Source organism: Lygodium microphyllum, chromosome 28 (genome assembly GCF_053477565.2).
Source record: "Lygodium microphyllum isolate KBCC chromosome 28, Lygodium_microphyllum_v1.1.10, whole genome shotgun sequence".
NCBI lineage: Eukaryota > Viridiplantae > Streptophyta > Polypodiopsida > Schizaeales > Lygodiaceae > Lygodium > Lygodium microphyllum.
Window position 1 is genome coordinate 81,774,123 of NC_141162.1, and position 22,651 is coordinate 81,796,773.

General features: G+C 45.2%; 1 protein-coding gene and 1 pseudogene across 2 annotated transcripts in view; one reads left to right on the forward strand and one right to left on the reverse strand.

The window, feature by feature from the left end:
* LOC148011678 (uncharacterized) overlaps window positions 1-22,651 on the forward strand; it is a 69,890-nt gene that overhangs the window by 45,204 nt on the left and 2,035 nt on the right. For both annotated transcript variants that reach the window (XM_087670480.1, XM_087670481.1), the window contains exon 14: window positions 8,633-8,733. In XM_087670480.1, the coding sequence (XP_087526606.1) occupies window positions 8,633-8,733 (101 nt within the window). The remainder of the gene's footprint in view (window positions 1-8,632; window positions 8,734-22,651) is intronic.
* On the reverse strand, window positions 11,070-12,170 carry LOC148011679 (uncharacterized; annotated as a pseudogene).

Here is a 22,651-nt window from a genome sequence, read left to right on the forward strand (position 1 = left end):
TGCCTTCCTTGATTCCCTCTATTCAGGTGCCGATTCTCCCTTCCTTTCCGAAGGAAAATAAGTTGGATGGTTCCAACTACTCCCTCTGGTCGTGCAAGGTGGAGTGCATCCTCGATACATTCGACCTATGGGAGCTTATTTCTTTGCCCATCGATCGTCCCCCCGTGGATTCGTCAGATGGAGCCTCTATGGACCGTGCAGCCTTGTGGGATAGGCTCAACTCTCGAGCCCGTTCCTTTCTTTTTATGAGTTTACATGATTCCGTTCTTATACATGTTCATAGGTTACAGACTGCGGCGGAAGTGTGGAAGAAGCTTGCGTCTTTGTATCAGCACAAGACGTTTGCCCACAAGATTTCCTTGGAGAAGAAGTTGCGGATGCTCAGTCTTGATGATTCTTCTTCCATGAAGGAGCACATCACGAAGATGGAGGACATGCGAGGCGAGCTAGCCTCTCTTGGTCGTGTGATATCGTCCGAGGATATGGCGATGATTCTGTTGACTCAGCTGCCATCACCCCGCTATGATGTCTTCTACACTAGCCTCATCACCTCGAGGACCCGTGAGAAACTCCTATGGGAGGAACTTTCCCCGCTTGTCTTGGAGCATGATGAGCGACTCAAAGAGGTGGGTGCCAGTGGCTCCCCCAAGGCTTTTACTGTAGGTACAGGTGGCGGCAAGAAGAAGAAGCAACAGAAGGAGAATGCCAAGGACAAGAAGGAGGAGGACAAGAAGGATGCGAAGGAGAAGAAGCCCAAATGTCCCCACTGTGGGAAGGGTACTCATCCCGAGGAGAAGTGTTGGCAGAAGTATCCCCATTTGAAGCCCAAGGAGAAGGACTCGAAGGCGGCCCTAGCCACGACAGAGTCTGCGTTTGTGCATGTCTTTGTTGAGGAGGATACAGCCTTAGCTTCTACCACTCAGGAGAAGCCTTGGCTTGTGGACAGTGGAGCATCTTCACATATGACCTTCTGACAGGATTGGCTTCAGGATCTTCGTTCCCGAGGGGGCATTGTCACCATTGGTGATAATTCTACAGTTCCTGTTCGAGGTGTGGGGACTCTACCTATGTTTTCTGACAGACGGTCTTCTTCTGCCAAAGTTCTCTATGTACCTGATTTAGGCTTTAACCTATTGTCTGTGCATGGTCTTACTCAGCTAGGTACTCGAGTCATTTTTACACAGGATGCAGTCACAGTGGAGGATGCTTCTACAGGTGATGCTCTTTGGACAGGTACACAGGATGGTGGGCTTTATAAGCTCACAGCCTTGGCTGCGAGGGCTTCCCACGAGCTTGGGCTGCTTTGGCATGCTCGGTATGGTCATTTGCACCTCGATTCTATTCGGCGGGCTTCTCGGAGGAAGATGGTGGAGGGACTTCCAGATTTCCCTCTTCTTCACACTTTGTGCCCTAGCTCCTTGAGGGGCAAGCAACATAGGCAGCCTCACCCTCAGGTTGCCTCTAGGAGGGCTACTTCCCCGCTTGAGTTGGTTCACACCGACCTTTGCGGACCTATGGGCACGGCCTCCCTTGGGAAGGCCAAGTATTTGATGCTGATTGTAGACGACTTCAGTCGTTATGTGTGGCCCTATTTTTTGGAGTATAAGAGCGAGGCATACTCTCGTTTCTGCGAGTGGAAGGTGTTTGTGGAGACACAAACAACTTCCAAAGTTCGTGGTGTTCGAGCTGATCAAGGTGGCGAGTTCACTTCTCACCTTTTCTCTCAGTTTTGCAGGGATCACGGCATTCGGATGGAGTATTCCCATCCGAACACACCATCCGAGAATGGTGTGGTGGAGCGTGCGAATCGGACCATGGTGGAGATGGCCAGAGCATAGGAGTCTTCCTCATTTCCTTTGGGGTGAGGCGGTGGCTACAGCGGTGCATATTCGCAACCGCTCTCCGACTTCGGCTTTACAGGACATGACTCCTTATGAGGCTTTCTTTGGGAAGAAGCCTTCCATGTCCCACTTTCGCATCTTTGGGTGCGATGCTTTTGTCCATGTGGACAAGAAGAAGAGGAAGACGAAGCTCGACTCTAAGTCGAGAAAGCTTATCTTCGTGGGCTATAGCACGACCACGAAGGGATATCGGCTCTCCGACCCGACGACACGGACGATTGAGGTGAGCAGGGATGTGATCTTTGATGAGGCTTCGGCCTCTGAGGATCCGATTGATGGTTCTATTACAGGTGCTTCTTCGACATCGACGGACCACCCCCCACCTTCTCTACCTTCTCTTCCTTCTAGGATACCTCTTAGCACCCCTCCTTCGTCATCTCCCCCTCCCCCTCCCCCTCCCCTTCCTCCTTCTACTACGGCTTCCCCTTCCCCTTTGGCGGATATGACTCCTTCTACGAGTTCTTCCACCCCTTCAGACTCCCCTTAGGAGTCTTCTCGGGATCCACAGCCATCAGATGGGGAGCCTTCTTCAGATGAGGAGGATCTACCTTCACTTGGTGAGGGGGAGTCCCTCGCAGACACAGGTGCTTTGCAGGTTCCGGAGACTACTCGGTCTCCCTCGTAGTAGGAGGAGTCTCTTAAGATTCCCTTATGGTATCGCCGGCTCATGCGGGATTCAGGTGTTACTCACTTTCCTGCTTCTTCTACAGGTCCACGCAGATCAGCCCGCTTACAGGCCCAGCGGGATAGTTCACTATGTGTGAACTATGCTCTTATGTCTCAGATTCTTCAGGATTCCGAGCCTTCCACTGTGGAGGAGGCTTTTGCACAGGATATATGGAGACAGGCTATGCAGGCAGAGCTCGATTCCATCGAGCGGAACCATACTTGGGAGCTTGTACCGCGTCCCAAGAAACGGAAGGTGATAGGTGTGAAATGGGTCTTTAAGACCAAGTATCTTGCAGATGGCTCCTTGGACAAGCATAAGGCTCGGCTTGTTGCCAAGGGTTTTGCACAGCGAGCAGGATTGGACTACTTCGAGACTTTTGCTCCTACAGCTCGGATGTCTACAATTCGAGTTATTTTGGCTCTTGCAGCTCACCACCGTTGGCCTGTTTATCAGATGGACGTCAAGTCAGCCTTTCTGAATGGCGTCCTTGAGGAGGAGATCTATGTTTCACAGCCTCCTGGTTTTCTTGTGCAGGGGAAGGAGGATCATGTCTACAGGCTGCGGAAGGCCCTTTATGGCCTAAAGCAGGCTCCTCGTGCTTGGTACCAGAGGATTGACCGCTTCTTTCTACAGAGTGGTTTTCAGCGCTCCGATCATGATCCCAATCTCTACTTTCGGGTTGTGGGTTCTCTTTGTGTTTTCCTTATTTTGTATGTAGATGATCTTACCATTACAGGGAGCGACACTCAGCAGGTGGAGCATACTCGGTCCATTCTTCGGCAGGAGTTCGACATGACGAATCTAGGGATCCTTTACTTCTTTCTCGGATTGGAGATCTATCAGCTGGCACATGGCATCTTTATCTCGCAGCATAGGTACATCTCCGAGCTTCTTTCGGAGTTTGGTATGGCCGAGTATCGGCCTATTTCTTGCCCCATGGACCCTGAGTCCAAGCTTTTGGCAAATGGAGTCCCCCTTACAGATGCCACTCGTTACAGGTGCCTTGTAGGCTCTCTCATCTAGCTGCTTCACTCTCGGCCGGATATCTCCTTTGTGGTGACTTTGTTGTCTTCTTTTATGAAGACTCCTACACAGGATCACTGGCGGGCAGCCTTGCGTGTTCTTCGGTATTTATAGGGGACTCGATCCTACGGGATCATGTATGGAGATGGGATCACCCTTTCTGGATGGAGTGATTCTGATTGGGCAGGTGATGTGGATTCGAGACTATCCACTACAGGTTATGCTTTCACCCTTGGATCCGGTGCTGTCTCTTGGAGCAGCAAGAAGCAGCCTACTGTGGCACTTTCTTCTATAGAGGCTGAGTATCGGGCCCTATGTTCGACCGCTATGGAGGCAGTTTGGCTCCGTTGCTTGCTGGCGGAGCTTGGCTTTTCCCAGACAGGACCTACGGAGCTGCGCGTGGACAATCAGAGTGTCCTTGCTCTGGCAAAGAACCCGGTGTTTCATGCTCGCACGAAGCACATTGAGGTTCAGTATCACTATGTTTGAGAGCGGATTGTGGATTCGGAGCTGGCGGTGGTCTATTGTCCCACGGCGGACAATGCGGCTGATCTCTTCACGAAGCCTTTGCCTCAGGCTTCTTTGCTTCATCACATGCGGTTATTAGGTCTTCAGACCCTCCCAGGATCTGAGAGGGGGTGTTAGCCTGCTCTATTTTCATTCTCATTCTGTCATCTCCTGGTTGTGAGCTCCTGTCAGAGTCTGGCAGGAGACAGAGGAGCTCTGTCAGTTTTGTGTTTGCTGATTTTGTCTGCATTCCCTTTTCGGGTGTCACTCAGCCCAAAATGGGCCTTTTTGTGTGCAGTCGGCCCATATTTGGGTAGGTCGGCCAGTTTTTCTGGCTTGGGGCTATTTATAGCAGCCCCCCCAGTCATTCTCTCACATTCTTCTGCAGATTCAGCACACACTCCCTCCTCTCCCACTCCGGCATTGGTGCTCCCATTGCTTCCAGTCTGTTCTGGTGCCCTCACTGACGCTCCGGGCTGCATGCAGGGACCGATCAGTCCACTTTGGTGTATTCAGCATTTCATTTCAGTCAGTGCAGATTTTCTTCCTTCTTTCCTGCTTTCTCTCTCTCCTCCTCTGTGTTTGTGTTCTTCCGTTGCGCACTCTCACATGAGGATGTTTATGTGTCATAACCTCCAGGGTTTGTAGTGAAGGGAAAAGAGCACATGGTATGTAAGCTAAACAAAGCTATTTATGGTCTCAAATAGGCTCCTTGTATATGGTACTCTAAAATTGATGCATATTTGGCCAGCAAAGGTTCAAAAATAGTCCAAATGCTCCCATCAATACATTAAGAATGAAGGGGGGGACTTGCTGATTATCATTCTTTATGTAGATGACATTCTGCTTATTGGACCTTTAGGAGCAAAAATTACAGATTTCAAGGCTGAATTAAAACATGCATTTGCTATGTCAGATATGGGCTGTCTACACTATTATTTGGGGATTCAACTCACCCAAAATCAGCATGGTATCATCATGTCACAATCAGTTTGTGGATAAGTTGTTACATAGATTCAATATGTAAGATTGCAAACTTATGTGCACTTCTATGGAGCCAAGCTTAAAGCTGTCTATGCATGATGGTGAAGAGATGTTTGATGTTGCAATTTATAGCCAGATTGTTGGCTGTCTTATTTATCTTTGCAACACACGCCTTGACATTCAATATGCAGTATCTCAAGTGAGTAGGTATATGCATAGCCCATAGACTGTGCATTGGCAAGTTGTTAAGCACATCGTTAGATACTTGCAAGGTACTTAGTCACCTGTGTTTCATGCTCTCACGAAACATATTGAGGTGCATTACCATTGTGTCAGAGACAGATGCTATGTAGGAGAGATCAACTTGATGTATGTTCCTACATAAGAAAATGTTGCAGACGTTTTCACAAAGGCACTACCTAGTGAGAAGTTTAAGGTTTTTCGCAAGTTTTTAAACTTGCTACCCTTTGGTGTTTGATCATTCCTATACTTTACCCCATTGGCACTACAGGGGGGTGTTAGAATTTGCCAATTCTATGAGCAATGCCCAATGTTTTAGTCTTTAGTTCTTTTTCAGTTCTTAGTGTGAATGCAACTAAAGTTATAAGTTGTGTCACCACTCTTAGAGTCATCGGAATCCCATGTAAGCACAGCCTTGTCATGGTTGTCCTCATCAAAATCTTTGGGAAGTTTAACAGCCACACATAAAAAAATCACAGTACTCCATGTAGGATAGTCAAGTCCATGTAACCTGTAATTTGTAAGTGCATGGAGGAACCATCTAGAGAGAATAAGAAGAGAAGATAGAAGGCAGATAGAGAGACAATCTAACCATACAACACAAACTGCACAAAAATAGAGGTCACATGCTATATTCATAGACTGATCACAAAAATTCGATTGCAGAAAATTGAAAACAACCAACATTGTCGCCCATCCTTAGAGAGCAGTAAATGCTGAAAACGCAGTTATAGAATATTCAAAAACTGAAAAATGATGATTGCAGGGATCAAAACGCAGGCTGAACAGGCAATAAATGCTGTCTCAGGCTGTCGTACAGGCATTAAATGTGAAAACTCAGGCAGCAGCAAGTTGATTGGCAGTAGGGAGCAGTTGCAAAATCAGCAGGGGAGTAGACAGCCTGTAATCAGTAGAGAAACACAACAGCAGTAGTAGTATAGAACTTGAAATCTGATACCGTGTTAGAAGTGAATGCAACAATGGAAGCATAAACAAGTGCTGAAATAAACTCCTGAACACAAGATAGAAGAGAAAGAAAGAACATTGCAAAGAAGAGAACTTGGAAGGATGCTCAGGAAATGGAATCCATATACCAAACACAAGATAGTTGCATACAACATTGAGTCACTGACTGCGTGGGTACTAGCATCTAGTCCTCTCTCCAACAAGAAGTCCACCTGGTGAATGATGATGATCACTGAGGAGAAGGAGCCTCTAGAATATATAGGTCATAAATGTGACCCTCATAAATGTTGGTTTGCTGGCTGACTGGTATGAAAAATGCCAATTTGGCAAAAAAATGCCAAGCAAATAAGATGCCTAAAACCCATACAAATGTGCTCAGCCCATCAATCATGCATAGGCTCACGCATGATCTAACAATCCTACTAACAAGGTGATGGGTGTCTAATGGTGGCGATGCAGTGGGAGCTCTCCAATTCAGGCCATCTAGCTAGTAGGCTGTGTAGACAGCAATGGGCAGCACTCGAACAAGCTCCACGAACTGAGGTGTCCTCCAAGAAGGGGTGTAGATAGTAGTTGGCGATGAGAGGGTTAAATGATGGCTGGCTAGAATGAAGGGTTTGAGGACGCACAAACACAAGATTCCTATTTATAGAGGATTGGGGATGCATTTGTCCCATTGTCAAAAATAGGTCATGTATTTCTGGTAGTTTTGAATTAATTGCTTTTTGGGGTTGTTTTAAGGAGACTAAATTAGAGGTTAATGACCATAGTTATGATCGAGTACAAATCTAGTTTTACGGCTCAGCAAGATGACAATATGTTATTCTAACATAGTTATAAGCTGTCCATGCTTGAGGTCTATTATTACACATCTTGGGCTGCATCCTTAGGGCTAACAACACAAAAAGTAAAAAGTTGAGAAAAGAATGACAGGTCTCACTGAATAGCGCTTTCCTTCTTTGCTCTTGAGACCACCTTTCCCCATAAGAAGAGCTCTTTTCTCTCGTTCTACATCAAGTATGCTGAAATTCTATTCAATATAGCCCCAAGTTGGGCATAGCCATATCCATCATCATTTTCTTTCAAGTTCTCTCTTTTCTCACTGTTGTTTTCAAAATAGCAGACTTTTGAACTTGGTTTTAGGGCCTCTTTGAAGCATTTCTGCCACTCTTTTTCCATCACCACCACGAAGAAAGGCTGATTTTCCCTGTCTTGTACTCTTCAGATTGTAAAGAATTTAGTTGGTTCGAGGCATAGGAATTATATGTATGTGAGCATGCCTGCTTTTGTGTATCTTTGCATGATCAGTGAGAGTGAATAGTAGTTTTTCTCTTACGTTGATTGTAATTGACCTCAGCTCTTAGGGACTTGAGCAGAAATTGCCTCTTTTTTCTTCTAGGAGTGGGGTTTGGTCCATCTTCAACCCTCAAATTGTCTCCAAATCTTTCATGTGTCTATGGTTATAATCATTTCTTAAAACCTCTAATGTAAGCCTCAATTGTTTGTAATTTCAATTTCCTTGAAGTACTAGTCACCTAAACAAGCGAATTGCTTAATTGTTAAGCACATTGGTTGCATAAGGGTATACTTGCCCATGTAGAGGATATCATAGATATGTTGAGGCCTGTTGATTCTTTAGGATAGCAGGAGAGCCTCAAGATGTACACACAGATTGAAAGAATCATATTAGTCACCTTCTTGGTTTTTTCTTACATTTGTCGATGGTGAAATATACCATGAATTAGTTGTATTGATCTTTTAGTTTCATTAGTCATTTTGGCCTTTGGCAAACATTAGTACAACATTCTTTTGTTCTCTCCCTCTGCCTCTCTGTATTTCTCCATTTCCATAACAGTTTATGTGTAGAATTGTAAGACGTACAAGTAGAATCATGGATCAAGTCATGCAGAATGTATGAAATGCTAAAAACCCAGCTTCACCCCACCCCATTGCCCCCCCCCCCCCCCCCCCCCCCCCCCCCCCCCGCCCAATCCCCCTGACCTACATATCACTAGGTCTTCTTTTCTTTGGTAATAGTAGGCCATCTTGTTTTTTTGGGTAACAGTAGTAGTTCTGAAGGGGTCAACTGTACATTGGATAAATATTGTGGAGCTTTTGGCTAGCATGTATGTCACATGTGCAGTGAACCATTGAAGGAGAAAGCGGTCAAAGGAGTCCCTGAAATGTTGCCATACACATAACAGATGAATGCATCACTTATCAACCAATTTTGCATAAATTCCTCTATGAAAAGAGATTAAAGAAAATTTGATGCTTCTGCTCTAGTGGACCTCTACTATTCCATGCAATTGTTCACACAATTTTGGCTCTGTTGATGCAGTTGGTGCAGCTTTTGGATAGCCAACTACACAATTATTTCAAAGAAGTAGATTGTCTCAACTATTATTTCTGCTTCCGATGGATTTTAATTCAATTCAAAAGGTGAGCAACAACCATTCTGTTACTGGAGTAAGTGAACGTTCTCATTTTCTAAAAGATGTGAAGAGGGAAGCACTTTCCAACAGTTGATTTAGGTAGTGAACAATACAAAGAGCTCTTTACAAATGTTTTTGCTTTGTTACTCAAAATAGCATCTTTCTTTTAGGCCAGCATGAAAATAGGTTATTTTCTAAGGCATCTGTTGCAGGCTGAATTTATGCTTAAACTTTGTTGGTAAAGTACAAATGGGATTTTGAATGGCTCATTTGTAGTCTTCAGATTATTAGATGTCCATGTTATGTCTATATCCTTTCATCTCATGGTGTTTCTCTAACTGATCAAAATTTGATTGAAATGTTTCTCTAGCCAAGTCTAACTTTTAGATGCAAGTTAGCATCTCTGTCAAATTCAAAGGAACTAAAAGAGGAGAACGCTTCGTGACATGGTGTGAAACTCCTTGAACTCTTACTAGGAATATCACAATTGCAACTGATTGGTATAGCTTTGATGTGTATAAAATCTTTCTTGAGTGCTAAACACTTTGAAGAGTTTGTTGGCAACAGTATATATGTTGTCTTTGAGAGACTCAATCCAAGCTAAAAAGATAACTGAGCTTTAAAGAAATGAATCTATTGACTGAATCATGATTGATTTTCCCTGGATATGGCATCGTTTTTGTAGTAGTCTCAATATAGAAATTGAAACTCATGCTGTCTATTAGTGTGGGCCTCAAATCTAGGCACTGTATTTAGATGGACAACAACTAGGAAACAAGTGCTCTACTAATCAGAGAGTTAAAGATAAGAAATTACAATACTTGGGAATGTGATGTTGAATAGCCAAAAACTCTCTAACAAATAGATAGTTAGCCAAATCATCAATGTTTACTTTTTGACCCTTAAAAGGATGCCTGTTCAATAACTTCTGTTTCAATGGGTAGTGACATTTGAGTATAATGATCTCTTGGCCAATCAGAACCTACTTAATTGCATGTTCAGTCACAACCTTCTATGTGCAAGCTCACCTGGAATTATGCACATTTTTATAACATTCCAGTAATAATGATCTTATGGCCAATAACATCCTACTCAATTACATATTTGGTCCCAACCCTTTGGGCACAAGTTCGCCTATTTTGCATGTTTTTTAATAATCAAACTTACAAATATACATGAATCGTATGGTCAGCATATAATACTGGTGTTCTTTCTGATGCACGACACTGGGTGAAAAGGCTGGTGGTCAGAACAATACCAAAAAACAAACTGATTCATGCCACAGGATAGGCTAGACCTTCCCAAAAATATTCCCAAGCAATAGGTTCTCTAATTGGCCAAAGTTCTCGACATTACTAGTGCTCCTAAATGCATCTGTTTCTTCTTGGTTTATGGCAATTGTGAATCTTGTTTAGCAGTTGATTGGGTGAGCTATGAATGTAATACTTGGGGAAGCAATTCTGAGCAGGTGACAAATAGCACCTTACTAGATGAGCTGTTACGATGGCTTACTTGGGAAGGATGAGCAAGTATTTAATCAGTTCATTGAGGAACTTTTATAGGTGGATTAGTAGCTAGTTTGGCGGTTCATTTGATGAACTGTTATGAATCGTTAGCTTGGGAACAAGCAAATTTGGCAGCTCATTGGATGGGTTGTTATGGATGGATTATCTAGGATGCAATACGTTGGGCGAGCTGTGCAAAGTTGGTATATGCCATTATGGATTTGTTCTACAAGGCCTTAAGGATCTGTGTTCAAGCTGGTCTTGAGCATCTGCTCTTTAATTTGGACTCGTGTATTGTTTTCAAATAGGGTATGAATCATATGAAAAGCCAGTATGCTGAAGGGCAATTCTCAATCGTATTATGCATCATGCATGCATTCCTATCCTATGAGACATGGTTGCATACTTGCTTTGTGTGGTGCCTTTTGACACTTGGATATATTCTTGAACTTTTTTTTGTGTGCATGATAGGGGGTTTCCAGATCAGCTGGAAGGAAATGCTAGTGCAAAGAAAAAAAAAACCAAAATTTATGATACACGGTATACAAAATCTGATGAATGGTCAATGAAAGTGTATAGAAGTGATAAATGATAAAAGCTCCGTGTCACAAGAAATGGGGCTCATTTGAGCTGGGAGTGTAAGAGACCAGCTGAGAAGAGCTCTGAGTGTGTTGTACTTGAGATGTATCCCAAAATGCAGCAGCAGCAGTCCACCACGAGTGATGATGATTTGGGCAGCAGCAGAGGGAGTGAAACACAGTCCCTTGGTCAGCAAGACATCGGCATAGACTCTGGAGGTATGCAGGCTGAAATGCAGGCCAATTTGATGGACGAGAAGTTACAGCTGATTGCGACAGCCCTCCTGGCAGGTGGCAGCAAAATGCAACGATCCTAGTTGGAAATGGTAACGTGGCTTTTGGCAACAGCAAGTGTGGGTTGGCAACAACCTTTCCCCTGATGGGTCTATTGGAAATCCGTCACTCCTGATGCGCATGTCACGAAGCCGTCGTATCTCAAGAAGAAAGAGGCCAAGGCATCGCTGATCGGTAAAATCCATGACTCTGGATAGTGGTCCAAATCCGTCTATAAAGAGACAGTGGAAACGACCACAAACCTCATAATACGTTGGGCAGCGGCAAATATAATGCTCCTCTATCTGTGGCTCTAATTGGCATATCTAGCATATGCGCTCCTTTGGTGTGATGGATCTATATCTGCTAGTCTCAATCTCTAGCTGATGTGAGGAGGTGCGCAACTGGCCAATAGTACATCTGATCCCATGGGAAAGGTGGGTGTCCATGTATCTCGGGCGAACAATAAATCCATCATTTGTAGTATGAAGGAAATGCACACGGTAGAAAGCTATCTTTGTCCCTAGTTCCTGCCCTGGCATCAACCATGTACGCCTGATATCCAATTGGGTAAGATCCATCCTGACGATCTTGCGGATCTCTAACCTGCTCAGATCAAGAGATGGTGCATCAAGGGAGTACTGGAAGGGGGGTAACTTGTCTATGCTAAAGCCATGCAGCTCAAACCAGGCCGACATCTGTGCATACCAACATGAAGTATCACCCTCTCTGGCAAGCTACCTGGAGGAATCAAGGGCCAACCGTGCATATCTGTGTCTGGGTAAGTTCCATAGGCTATGTATGTATGCGACCGATCGGGTGAGGGCCTCTACCACAATTGGTGTAGCTGCTAGCTCGGCTCTAATGATCTCATGTGGCATTGAGGCCTTACATCTGATCATCCTGGATATCATGGACACTAGGGGTTTCTCCATCGACCTCCATCTATCATAAGTGCGCCCTGATCTGCTACGGCGGTCAAGACTAGGTCCCCATATTTGTACTCCATAAAGTAGTGTAGATGTGACCAGTGTATCGAAGAGCCATAGCTTGGTACGGGGTTCTTGGAATTGCACCTGTGAGCACATCCTCTCCAAACCACCTAGTGCTGTGTATCCGCGAGTCAGTCTAGTGTCTATTGCCTCTCGCATAGAAAAGGTGGGCCCTGTGAATAAGACTCCTAGGTCTGTATAAGAATCCACATACTCCAGCTCCATGCTAATCTTCCTTGCATATGATCTCTCTTTGATATAGTGATAATGTATCTCAATATGTTTTGTACGAGCATGAAAAATTGGATTCCATGCTACTGCAATAGCACTCCGACTATCAGAAAGAATAGGAGTGGATCCCTCCAAATGAACATGAAGATCAGCCAATACATGGCACAACCAAACACATTGGATGATTGTTTTGAAAGTTGCCTTGTACTTAGCTTCACAAGATGAGGTGACCATAGTAGCTTGCTTCTTGCTTAGCCAAGAAATGTATGGCTGGCCTAGGAAGAAACAATGTCCAATTGTAGGCTGACTTGTATTGTGATCACCAGCCCAATCTAAATCTTTGCAAGCATGCATTTGCAAGTCTCCCCCCTTGGAAAATAGCAAACCGTATGACTATGATACTTTTGCAAATAGCGAAAAATGCATTTAACAACTTGCCAATGTAGTATCCTTGGATGCTCACTTGTGATGCTACATACTATATGTTAGGATGGGTGTTGCTCAGTTAGATGAGACAACAGCCTAGCTATAGATAGCAACATCTGATAGATCATTGCCATCATGCATTGAAAGCTTCATCCCTGTTTTCATAGATGCGCTTATAGGTTTACAATCTTGTATGTTAAACCTTCTAGGGACTTCTAAACATACAATGACTGAGACATAACAATACCATGCTGATTTTCGGTGAATTTAATTCCCAAAAAATAAGTTATCAGCATTGGCTAATTTTCTTCATTTGCAGTAGGCATGGGTCTGAATGCAAGTGGCAAAAGACTCCCAAAGACATCACCATTCTCATACGAGGCTGGCATTTCAAATTGGTCATGGAAATAGGTTGCATTTTCAGCAAAAACGACATCTTTGCCAAGCAAAAGTCTCAAATTTTCTCGACAAAATTTCAAGAAACGGAACCGATTTTATACTTATAGCCTTGGAATTCAGTGTAATGTTGCCTTGGGATGCACGTAGATAGCAACCAACTAACTAAACTTCACACCCCAACTTTCTCGCACCAATGTTGAAGAAATTGCAAAATGTTGGTGGTCTCAATGGAGATTCACACATGAGAGCTCGAATTGGGCAAAAGCTCCAAATTTCCTCGAAGAAAATTTTGAAATTGGGTTATTTGGTTGAAAATTCCCAAATCACTTGGCATTGAGTGTGAGAAATTTAAAATTTCTTTGAAATTGGAGATGAGACAAGCAAGATGGAGAAGAAATTACACAAAATTTCAAAAACTTTCAAATTTAAAAATTAGGATTTTTGTGTGTTTTTAAAAAAGATATGTAGAAAGTGGCGGATATGGCTGAGAAAATGGTGGGTAGAGTTGAGAAGATGCCAAGTATGGTTTAGAATATTACGAGAAAGTGCAAGACTGCATATGGAATTGTGTGCATGTTGGAAAAGCAATAGCTCCTCCTCCAAAACAACAATTTCTCTTCTAAATCAACAACATCTCTGCAACACTGTAGTGCTAACGACAGATCTGCCTCATGCCAGGTACATTCCTGCTCACGACAAGTCTGCCTCACTCCAGAGAGGTCTGAGGTCACGCAAGGTACGTCACGTTAGGTCCTCACGATATGTCTGCAGTACAAGCGTCACCGACTCGCTAGACATATCCCCGACATGCCCGACACGTTAGACACGTACGCTAGCGTCACGCCTGTCTGGTCTGCATTCGTCCCGTCATTCCCGTCTCGTACCAAAAATACGAGAGAGAGAGAGAGAGAGAGAGAGAGAGAGAGAGAGAGAGAGAGAGAGAGAGAGAGAGAGAGAGAGTGGGCGGCGGTCCACACTCAAAAGATGCAAGTACTAGAATGATAGAATGAAAATACAATAGGTCTTAAGTAAGTTAGACTTATCCCTAACTCAATTGGAGTTAATTTATGTCACGAGGACGTGAATTTTTTTGGTTTGCTTAGCATTTGATTGAAAGTTAATTAAATGTGCTAATGTGACTTGCACATGTGAGATGCAAGTTAAGTATTTTATAGTGTGGGACCCAAGACCTCGAGATATTAGTTGATGCCAAAGTCAAAATTTGTAATAAGTTATGCTTGACAGGTTCTAGGTGGTACTTGGTGTTAGATTTGGATCTAGACTAATTTATCGGCTACTAATGTCAGTGGTGACATTAGAGATAAGGTGATAATTAATCAATTAGTGCTAGGGTCAATAATTGCTCAAGGATACTTGGAAGACAAATTGGTCTAGCCAATTTAATTATTGGTTGGTGGAATTAATTTTTTGAGTACTAAAATAATAAATAAATAAAATTTCAAAATTTTTATTCTAAAAATTAATTTAGTAAGCTGGATAATGTTGGAAAATGGGATTAGAAGGATAGCTTTTGGCTAAACTTGCCTATTCAAGTGGGAAAAACGCTTTTAGGGGCTAGTGGAAGTCTATTCTAGCTATTGTGAGACAGGAGGCTATTAGAGAGCAAGGAGAGGTGACTGATGTGATTTGTAGCGAGCTAGGATTAGTCCTACAGCATGTGACAAGAGCATGGAGTCTTCTAGGAGCAAGTGATAGCAGTCCAAGGTCCTTCTAGTGTATATGATAGCATACAGGAGGGAGCGGTAGTCTTTTTGGTGATCCTAAGTTGTAGGAGATAGCTTTCATGGCTATTTGAGCAGGGCAACAGTAGCTTTTAGCGTTTCTCGCGATGAAACTTTGAAATTTCTCTCTCAACAACATTCTCTCTCATCCCCAGCCATCTCTCAAGTTATCTAAGTATTTTCTAACTCAACTAGAGTTAATTTAACTGGAGTCTAGTGTTACTACTTTTAAAGTCCTAGGGATATTATACTTTGATACTTGTCTACACCACACAAATTACATTGGGCACTGCCCATAATTGACCAAATCTAACATGATCTTCATATAGGTAGTCTGTTTTTGGAAGAAAAGAAGTATCGTAGCTATTATTGAGCTCATGCAGGGGTTGATGCTAGAGTTTCAATAGATCAAGAGTTTTGATGAGCTTTTGTTGCATGGGCCCAAGCCTTTGTTGCTAATGTCTCTAGAACACCATCTTCAAAGAAGTCTCCCAATATTGCAAGGCAATTGGGTCATTGGTGTTTAGCTCGTGAGGAAGAAGGCACTTCTACAGACTGGGTGGAGGGGCTTGGATACTTGTGATCCCATGGAGTGATGACTCTACCAACAACATCGAATGCTAGCTGAGTTGGGGGGTGATGGGCATGCAACGATGGTTGACTCAATGATTGTTGTTGTGGCTATTGTTTGGGGGGTGGTAGATCCTTGGCAAGAGTGGGAATTCGAGTAATAGGCACATCAAAAGATTTATCCTAGTGATGTGAATAAGTGTGGAGGGGGGTCTTGTGAAGGCAAAGGAGGATCAATAGGTGTTGTGGACATGGAAGTCTCCTTTTCTTTTCCTTTACTGCGTTGGGCTTCCATCCAACCTTGTGTTTCCAGGTCCAAAGAAGAAGGTGGCTGCTTGGCTCTAGAGTGAGTGGGTTGAAGAGTTTGTTGCTTAGTAGGGGTTGGAGCCATATTTTGATCCTTATGCATGGGCTGATCTACGAGGTTGTGCTTGTAGTTTGGACATTTTGCCATGAAATGACCTAGTTGACCGCACAAAAAGCAGTGATCAGCAAAGTACCCTATTTGAGTTGGAATCAAAGAGGCCGGATGCTGCTACAATTGAGGCGTAACCTCTGCTGAAGTACAAGAAGCACAACCTTATAGAAGCTACACAGACTAGCGAAGATCTCCTTCACACACTTTGACTGAAGGATAGATGCCAGCCACCGATGAATCCTAGTGAGCACGGGAATCCGACTAGTGAAGAAGAGAATAACACCTTGCTCATGAAAAGGAGAAAGGGAGCGAAGAACCTCCTGAGTAGGCACTTGTATACCCAAAATCTCCTCCTTTGTGGAGACAGGAGTAGCTCAATGTTTATGCACGACATATTCTCCTTAGAGAGTATTCGCAAACTCGAGCAATTGTTTCCAATTTGGTTCTTGCAAATCCTACAAAGGAGAAGCCACCGGAGCATATGAGCGAGGCAAAGAATCACCTAGGTTAGGGGCCTAAGGGGCAATGGGAAATTTTTCAGGAAGATGCTTGCTGCGTTTGACAGATGGCTGAACCTTAGGAGGGGGCGGAGCTATCTTGTCGGTGCAGGGCATCATGTCTTCTTCCATTGCATCTTCTTCCATGTCCATGTTTTGACCCAAGGCTTCAACATTCTAATCCATATTAGCCATCTTCAAGCCCGCTATCAAAGCACAGGAGCTGTCAGCAGCTCATTCTCTCTCTCTCTCTCTCTTTTTTCGTAAAACATTCTCTGTGTGTGTGTGTGTGTGTGTGTCGTGCAGACTGGCCCCTGCGTGCAGCAGGGACACTAGGCGCTGCAGCCACAGCAGGCGTTGAACAGCCAAGGCTCTGTGGCTGGCAAGTGGCACAGCAGGCCCCCCAGGCCCACGTGATCAGCAAAGAGCTGGCGCACAGGGCAGAGAGGCTGCAGGAGAAACCCTAGTCTCTCTCTGACACACACACACACACACACACACACACACACACACTATAGTCACATGAAATGGCGATTTTTGGGTTCCCATTCCCTGTTCCTATTTCATGCCTATTGCATGTGACTATATAGTTACATGGAATGGCAATTCATGATCCTCTCCTTTCCCGTTTCCCATTCCCATTTCCCGTTCCATGTGACTATCTCACACACACCCACCCACACCCCCGTCAAATATACTCTCTTTTTTTTTTTCGTAAAAGGTAATTGTATTAATTACGAAAAAAGTACAAGATTACTTGATTACAAGATACATGACGACAATCTAAGTCATCATGTGAAGAGGTTCTAAGTACTACAAGTTACAACGTCATGGCAAAGATGCAGAGGAAATTGCCCTATGCCAGGGACGTAAGTCCTCCCTAGAGAGCAAATCAGAATGCCGGAGAAGATCCAACTGCCAATACAAGAGGCCCTTAAGCCTCGCAATATGCCGCTGAATATTATAGGCGGAGTCAAAAAGAAAAGCATTCCGAATGGTCCAGTTATGCCAGCAGCCCCAATATCGAAGAAAATGATACACGAGCTTCATATGTGGTTGTGCAGGAGCGGGGTATTTGGGCTGCCCGAAAGCCCAATCAAAGGGGCGCAGGGTGAAACCAACCACTCCTTGCCAAACAGCCGACAAAAATAACCAGACTTTCTTTGCGATGGGGCAAGAAATAAATCGGTGGCGGGCGGATTCCACAGCAGTGGTGCAAAAGAAACAGTGGCCATTGGAGATTCGTCGCTTGGAGAGAGCCGAAGCAAGCGGAAGACCACCAATCATCATTCTCCAAAGAAAAACTTTACATTTGAAGGGTGTCTTGTTCAACCAGCCCGCCATCACAGTTTCCCTCCACCATGACCGGGATTTACGTAATCCCCATAAAGCATTCGCTTTGGTGACGAGCCATTGACGATCTTTAATCAGAATATGATACACTTGGTTAGCAGAAGCTTTGCTTAAAGCCAGCCGGCCTTGTAGGTCCCAATCCTGCCAGGGATGATCCGAAGCAAGGGCAGGAAAGGGTTGTCTGCTCTGGAGCACCCTCAAAAGCTGTTCCCATAAAGGCTTGTATCCACGAGGGATCCTGAAAAGCCTCCTAGCTGTACGAAAAGATATAAGCACATTGCGACTGGCAAGGGTGGCATCCGCAACTGAAGACAAACCCAAACGGGCCATCCGGTTGAATTGTGGTCTGAGGTCCTATTTACCTTCCCATGCAAGTAAACGCGAGACTGCCAACAACTCCAATTGAAAAGAGTTAGTAGTTAAGCGATCCTCCGCTGGATGCCATTGAGCCTTCTGGAGGACGTGTTTCCAGGAACACACCAAATGAGTAAGCAGCGACGAAGAAGAATTGGAGAACTGCGAATCAGCATTAAGAACATGCCACCAAGAACTCCGGATCTGGGTATTGCCATGTTGAAGCCCATGGCCCTCAAGGAAATAACGGGCTATATCGACCCATGGATGATGATTCGAGCACAAGGCGCGGAAAAGCGACCAACGGAGTGCCTGCATGTGAGTTTGGGCATCTAAAATAGCTCCGCCACCCATGCGTTTGGGGGTGCACGCATGCGACCAAGAGATCCAAGAAATACCTGCATGCAATGAGTCTTTCTTCCATAGCATGAAACGAATAGACTGAGTAAGAGCATTGAGAGTCGTAGTAGTCCAGGGCAACAATGGCAAGAAATATGTGAGCATTGGCAACATAATAGTCTGGGCCACTTTGAGGCGAACATGGAAAGGCCAGGCTTGAGATTTCCAATACATAAACTTAGCCACCATTTTCTGAGAAATCCACTGCAGAAGCTGCTTTGGGGGAACATCAACACCCAAAGGGTACCCAAGGTGCCTGACAATGGAGCCACGAGGAACAACCAGACCCTGCCAGTCCAAGGACTGCAAATCCGACTCCGTGCAGCTGAGAATGGCTGATTTGAGGGCATTGATGCGAAGGCCGGACGCCTGACCAAAGAGGCCCCAAACATCCAATGCTCTTCGAAGGTTATCCCTGTCCGCACGCAAAATCATAAAAGTATCATCCGCCAGGGATTGGTTAATGAATTGCTGTCCTGTAGGAAGCGACAGACCTACCAACTGAGAAGAGGCTGCCATATGAGATAACATCGAAAGAACTGGATGTGTTGCAAGGGCAAAAAATAGAGGGCTCAAAGGGCACCCTTGTCTGACAGAGCGGGCAAGGACAAATGGCTCAGTAACACCTCCGTTCAACATGACCCGCGAAGACGCTGCAGCGCTAATGGTGTATATGAGACGAGACATCCGCGGACCAAAGCCCATAGCAGACATAAGTTCAGCAACGAAAGACCAGTCTAGATAGTCAAAAGCCTTTTCCAGGTCCAGTTGAATCAGTACGACCTCCTGATTGGAATGCCTGGCATAATCAATTGCCAGTTGAGCATTCAATACATTGTGTAGGATATTTCGGCCCTTAATGAAACCATACTGTAGAGGGTGCACAATGGCCGGGAGATGCTTATGGAGCCGATTCGCCATTACTTTGGAAAAGATTTTGTACATGGAACCCATCAAAGAAATTGGGCGCCACTGTATCAACTTAGATGGCGAAGGAGCTTTTGGAAGCAGTTTAATAAGGCCTTCTTTCCATGAGGAAGGCATGATTCCCGTTTCCCACACCTGCTGAAACAAAGCCTGCAAAGGTTTCACCAGTTGGGTAGCAAAAGCTTCAAAGAACTCATTAGTGAGACCATCCCAACCCGGGCTTTTATCCTTAGGCAAGTGTAACAAGACGTCCGTAACCTCTGCCTCACAAATATCAGACTCCATAGTAGCTTGCATGTCCTGCGGAAGCTGATTGCGGACCAGGTCATAAAAAGCCGAACGGGCCTGAGTAATTTGGGCCGAAGGTGGAGAAGTGGAACCGAGAAGGTCACGGAAATAATTCCTGCACATATGCACAATAGTCTGCGGATCCAGGATAAGGTGGCCTTCTGCATCCTCGAGTCTGGTCATATTTTCTCGAGCAGGAGAGGCATGGAGAGCTCGAAAGAACTTATGGGTCTGACATGCACTATCTTGCAAAGTTTCCGTCAGATGTTGCAGTTTGGCCTGCTGATATGATTTCAACTGGAATGCTTTAATAAGATCAGCCACCCGCATGTCCAGTGCGAGCAGAAAGGCATCATCCGGAGTGTCCACCAGCAGAGAACGAACCAAAGCCAGCAGATCCTCTGCTGCCTTGCGACGCTGCCGACAAAGAGAGGCATGATAAATCCCATACTGCCGAGCGACCCGCTGCACATTAGAGAGCAATCTTTCAAAAGACTCAGTGCCTTGAGAAGAGAAGTCCAAGACAAATCTGTCAATCAATTGCTGCATATAGCCCTGAAAGAGTGCATGCTTCAGGTAAGATGAGTTGAAGCGCAAAGGGAGTCGGTCCAGAAATCGCTTGAAAGGTGCAATGGGTTGTGCAAGCAGCTCAAGCTGCAGAGGGAAATGGTCTGACAAGGCATATTGCTGCAACACTTTGATGTCGAGCATCTCGGGAAGAAAATCATCATTCTGCATGATATACATACGATCCAGTCGCGACCATGTTGTTGCATACTGGGCAGAATGGAAAGTAAACCCTGTAGAAGACGGGTGTAGCCAGGACCAGAGATCTTGCTTAAGAACAGCAAGAGCCAACTCATGCCACATACGACTTTTCGGCGCGTCCATTACCGAATGCTCCGATGTGGACTGGGAAGAATCCACACACATATTGAAATCCCCCATGAAGAAGCCTCGTTTGCCAAGTGACAAACGAGGTCTGCAAAGTCTGCCAAAGCTCCCGACGAGATAACGAATCATTCGGAGCATAGAGGCCAAGTAACCATAAGATTTCCCCTTCGAATAAAATTTCAATCACCAAAAAGCGGCCATGAACATCATTTTTAATAAGCATAGGCTGATATTTGTCATGTACAATCATGAGCACTCCCGAATAATGCATGGCCTATGTCCCTGCATAGAACAGTCGAAAGCCATTGCAATCCACTACTTTTCCGGCTTCACCGTGACTCTTGTGCTCAACAGCGCACAGGACATCCCACTGATTTTCATGCAATACCGTCCACATGGCATGTTGCTTGTGGCGAGAACAAATTCCTTGCACATTCCACGTGGCTATTTTCATGTGTAGTTAAAACCAAATCAGGTACGAGGCACAGCTTGCCTCGATTTGACTTTGTCAGCAAGAATGTCCAGGACTCCCTCGTCCAAGGAATCCGCCAACACAGCAAAAGAGTTCTGAGGACCAGATTTGGAAGTAGACGGCATATCTGCTGGCTTGGGGTTGGAACGGGGATAACGACGGTCCCACGGGGTAATGACGTTACCTCTGGTATCAAATGCCAGCTTAGCAGGGGGACCCTTTGGACGATCTGAATACATTTTTCTGGCGGGCTGATGACGGGGGCCAGAGGAAACCATAGCAGGAGCAGAGCGCTCGGAAGACAACATTTCCTTCCTGCGCATATATGTACGCATGGAATCTTGTGAGGGAGTAGGCACAGTATTTTCCATGCCAGCAACAACCCTGTTGCCTTTTTTTGCACGTACTTCCACCCAATCAGTGGCGCGGGAATCCAGACCCGAAACCTGTTGTTTACCTTTGGCCAGAACTTGGGGCTGGTGGATAGCATCCATCGACGGGGCATCACACACCATATCTTTCGTGGGCGGCGCAGCATGGCCAACATCGGAGGTATGTTGATGTTCCGGGCATTCAGCCATAAAATGCCCCAACTGTCCACAGGAAAAGCAATGCCTTGCAAAATTGCCCCATTTCAATCGAAAGTGTAACGGATGCATGCCCGAGCAGTTGAGGCGCAACCAAGCAGGCCTTTTTCTTGCAGTGTCCCATAGCATACACAAGCGGTTGCGATTCACTGCCCGGAGACTGGGAGGGACGAGAACAGTGCCCACCGCGGCCATAGCATCCTTCAACAGTGGCCAATAAACAACCGGGCAATTTTCCACTTCTACCCACACAGGGCATTCACGTTGCAGCAGACGCTGAAAATCTGCCATTGGGCGCCATGGAACCACATGAACCAACCGGCGTTCAAAAAATAAAGGCAGTTTAGACAGGAGAGCAGCACGGTGCGTCTCTGATTTCAACAGAACCTCAAAAAACCCCCGGGAGCCAACAAAAATCTCTTCAACACATTCCCCTTGTAGCAGACTGTGCAGCCACTGGCGAATACGGGAAAGCAGCGGGATTCGACCAGTGAAGAAGAGTATCACAGCGCGATCATAAAATACCGAAAAGGAGCGTAGGACAGTTTTTGGGTCGACGGTGGCGTCCAGAACATCGTCAGGTGCTGAGTCAGAAAAGGCTTCCTGATTATGTTGAACATAATCGCCAAGCAACGTGTTGGCAAATTCCAACAAATGCTCCCAGTCAACATCCTGGGAGTCCACAGGATCCGAAGCAACCTAAGCATAGGAACGATCCTGAGGAACACCTATCTCTTCCGAAGTATGCTTGGTACGTTTACCCGCAGGCTGAATGTCGGGACCAGGGGGCATCTCTTCGTTGCACGGAACCATGTCCTCAGGTTCCTCGGCATCAGAATCCGGGCCAAGTGCTGCCACTGTTTGGTCGATGAAATCCAGATCCAAACCAGCCATCGTGTGACAATTTGATCTTAAAGGAGGACTGACCCTGTCTCTCTCCCGCTCTCTCTCTCGCCCGCTGGTCTGTACAGAGGCGCTGTCCAGGGGTGTACTCTGCAAAGACAGCTAATGAAAGCTGAG